The sequence below is a fragment of the Condylura cristata genome, unplaced genomic scaffold (genome assembly GCF_000260355.1).
Source record: "Condylura cristata isolate star-nosed mole 26May11 unplaced genomic scaffold, ConCri1.0 scaffold00001, whole genome shotgun sequence".
NCBI classification, from domain to species: domain Eukaryota; kingdom Metazoa; phylum Chordata; class Mammalia; order Eulipotyphla; family Talpidae; genus Condylura; species Condylura cristata.
Window position 1 is genome coordinate 79,951,914 of NW_004567102.1, and position 3,441 is coordinate 79,955,354.

The 3,441-nt window shown below is 54.6% G+C and overlaps 1 protein-coding gene across 1 annotated transcript in view; it reads right to left on the bottom strand.

Annotated features, from left to right (window-relative positions):
* Positions 1 to 2,962: 2,962 nt before the first annotated feature.
* Positions 2,963 to 3,441, bottom strand: part of ZC3H12D (zinc finger CCCH-type containing 12D) — an 18,814-nt gene continuing 18,335 nt past the window's right edge. The window contains exon 6 of the mRNA XM_004674138.1: positions 2,963 to 3,437. Within this exon, the coding sequence (XP_004674195.1) occupies positions 2,963 to 3,437 (475 nt within the window). The remainder of the gene's footprint in view (positions 3,438 to 3,441) is intronic.

The following is a 3,441-nucleotide window of genomic DNA, read 5'->3' on the forward strand; positions in this document are numbered from 1 at the left end:
TCAGTGCCAGTGTGTCTCAGTCAGTCATTACCACACAGTCAGTCATCAGTATCAGCTTGATATTGTTAGTGTCTGAGTGAGGAGAAACCAAGGGCCCCAAACAGTGAAGGGGTACATGCTCTAAAAGGAATTCTGCCATCTACATGCACAAAGGAAAAAAAAAAAAAAGCCGACTCTTAGTATGAAACATCTTTAATAGAATTGTGATACATAGAGAGAGAAGGAAGTTTGCCAAAACAACTCCCAAAATTATCCATCCCCTCATAGGCAAATGCCCAGTCAAACCAGCTTGACCCGGAGAGGGACTTCTGAAGCCCGAAAGTTTGCCACAAGTCTAAAGCATCTTCTGTCAGAAACCACAAGAAAGGGGTTAGGAAGGCCCCAAAGAGCTAGAACAGGAAGTTCAAGACTCGAAATATGCCACATAATTCAACATGAAGTCAAGATAATGGGTGGCACCTAGAAGGACCCCAGGCTTGGTTGAGTGTTCAGTTGTCACTGGCTTGAAATTCCTGATCACTTCTTTTAACTCTCGATCACAGGGACCCACCCGTTACGCAGCCTGGCTGCACCCATTCCCTCATGGTGGGACTGTGGTTCCAAATCTTTCCTGGGTCCTGACCACCACCCCCATCACCCATGTCTTTCTGCTCTTTTCTCCCCTTCCCCTCTATGCTTCTCCCCCAGGGAGATTTTTCTCCCTTTTTCCATGGAGCCGTGTCAGTACCAGCTAGCAGTTGACACATTGCTCCCCAACTGAGTTCTCTGTAAACTCAAAATTGGGGTTCAACTTATATGAAACAAGCCAACTTGATGGCTAATCTTGCTTCTACCTCTCTCCCCTGACATGCTATGATTCTGCCCCAAACCACCATCTAGAGGCCTCTGGGAAAGTCGCCTGTGGGAACAAGGGGAAATGACTGAGCTCCTCAGATCCAAGCAATCAAGGACGCTGTTGCAGGTTTACACAAGAAGAGCAGCTTTGATGAGATTTTAAAGGTCTAGCAAACAAGCAAGCAGTCTGTGTGCTTGGGAACAGCCTCCTGGAACACAGCAAGGCATGTCCTGGCCTGGGGCCTCACCGCCACCCCCAAAGGGAAAATCACCAAGTCAAGCAGCCACCACCTCGGTCTTCACACCCACCACAGCTTACACAGAAGCAAGTTTGTACAACTTGAGTGTGAAGAGAACAGATGCAGTTTATTTGGGGAGCGGTGACAGTTATGCAATTAGGAATTTTTCATTCTGTCTCATACATAGTTCATGTCACAAAGACATACCAAGACTTTGGATGAGGTTCCAAAGGGGGTTTACATTCGCCGTGTGGTGTTTCTTCACTTGTTATTGTGCTTCTCTTAATCACAGTGAACTAAATAAAATAGCTTTACAGCTTACTAAAACTCAAACTTGTCTTCAAAGGAAGCAGTTTAAACATTCCCAACGGTAAACCAATGCACCAAGTCCACGTCAGGAGACAGACCCAAAAGACAAAGCAGCTCTAACGTAAAGCTTGGTGCCAAAAAGAAAAAAAAAAAAAAAAAACAGGTGGGAAATCCAATTTATCTAGAAAGACTGGATTCCCTTCAGGTCTGAGGTCCCATAATAGTAGACACAGTTATGGGTGTGGTGTCCTCTTTTGTGAAAAGAAGAGTGGAACAGGTCTGGCTGAAGCCAAGGCGACACAGCACTGTGTCTCCAGGGGGTTAAGAGCACCGGGGACAGGGGCTCCTGGGGGCGGACCTGGGGCTGTCTGTGCCAACAGGGCACTCAGAAGGGCCTACCGGTCCAAGAGGCCCCCAGGGGGCAAACTCAGGAGGCTGGAGCCATCCCTACCTGAGGCAGTCTCCTCAGGAACACACCAGCCAAGACCTACACAGCAGGGCCCAGCCCAGACCGTGTCATCGCCTGCCCTCTGTCAACAGGGGCCTCTTCTCCCCAAAACTCAGAGCAGTAGCAGAGGTGGAAGGTGGCAATGAACCCTGGCCCACCCCAGCTCAGGAATTTCTGAGCCAAAGTTTCAACTCAGCAGCTGTGAGGGGTGGCATAGGTGGCTGTGTTTGCTGGAAACTACACTGATAGATGGCCAAAAAAACGGAACTCAGCCCTGGGGGGCAAAGGGGGTGTGCTTTGATATAGATGGTGTGTGTGCGATGTGATATTTATGGGGGGGGGTGTTTGTGTGTAAGGCCTGGGAAATCGCCCCTCAACCCAATGTTTCCCTGTCACACCTCCACAGACCAGAACAAACAAGCAATTTCAAGGTCACAGCTCCCACACTTCAAGGCTAGAGGCCCCCCTCGTGAGGGCAGGAGCTGCGCCTATGGAATCATCCATTTGCCAAAACCTCCACTCACCAGCAGGATGTTTCAACTGTGATTTGCCGCAGTGAAATCCAAGGCCATTTAACAGGAGTTTTCAATGACCTACACTAAGTTTGCGTGGCTACCGAGGTGTGAGCGCACACACTGGGCCTCTCAGAGTCTCCTGCTGAGCCCGACCCTGTGTGCCTGAGGTCTCCTAAGCCACTTATCCAGCATGACCTACTCTGTTATCTCCTATCCACCCAGGAATCCCAGTTGCAGCTTAACCCACAAAGCCATGGAGAGTTCCAAGCACACCCTTGGAGCCATGGGGGGCCTTATCTTCCAAGCATGAGAAAGAAATCGCTTCCTCCAGAAGTAGCCAATGTCCTCCTGCCACAGGCCCTGCCTCCCTGGGAGGTGCATCAGCCAGTGGTGAGGAAACTCCCCTGACCGGCTCCTGAGGAAAGGGGCCTCACCAGCGGATCCCGGCCTGGCAGCCTGCCCCCCAGGCTGTAAGGCAAGACACTGGCCATGGCTGGGACTCGCTCCTGAGGGCTTTCCCACAGGCCCCCCCCCCCCAGGGCTTTCCCACAGGCGCCAGACCCTTGCATCTCCGGATGAAGACGGTGAGGCTGGCGATTTGGAGGGCGCAGGGGCAGTCATGACCACTCCACCTGGTGGGGTGGGAAGAGCGCGCTGCAAGCCCGTGCCAGCGCCCCCTCCCCTTGGGCCTCGGTGGTCGACGGGCCCCTCGAGGCGCTGTGGCCCCAGCTGGAGTCCGTCCAGGCTGCTGAGCGCCTTGGGAACCCACCTGCTTCTGTGGGGGCCCAAGAGCGAGGGGGCTGCCGGCGCTGGGAGAGCAGGTCATTCTGCGCACCCCCCGGGAAGTAGCCCCCGCGCAGGCCCGGCGGGGGGCCCGACTGGGTGGCCAGGGACAGCGAGGCGGCGGGCGCCCCCCAGTCGAGACCGAGCGGCTCGGGCACGAGGCCGCCGCCAGGGCCCGACTGGGGCGCTCCGAGGAGCCCCGGGTCGTCGCTGAAGTGTAGCCGCGACAAGCGACCTTCCAGGGCAGCCACGTCCGCCGTCCCGCGGGCCGGAGCCAGGCTGGGCGCGCCGGCTTCCCGCGGGGCGGGCCAGG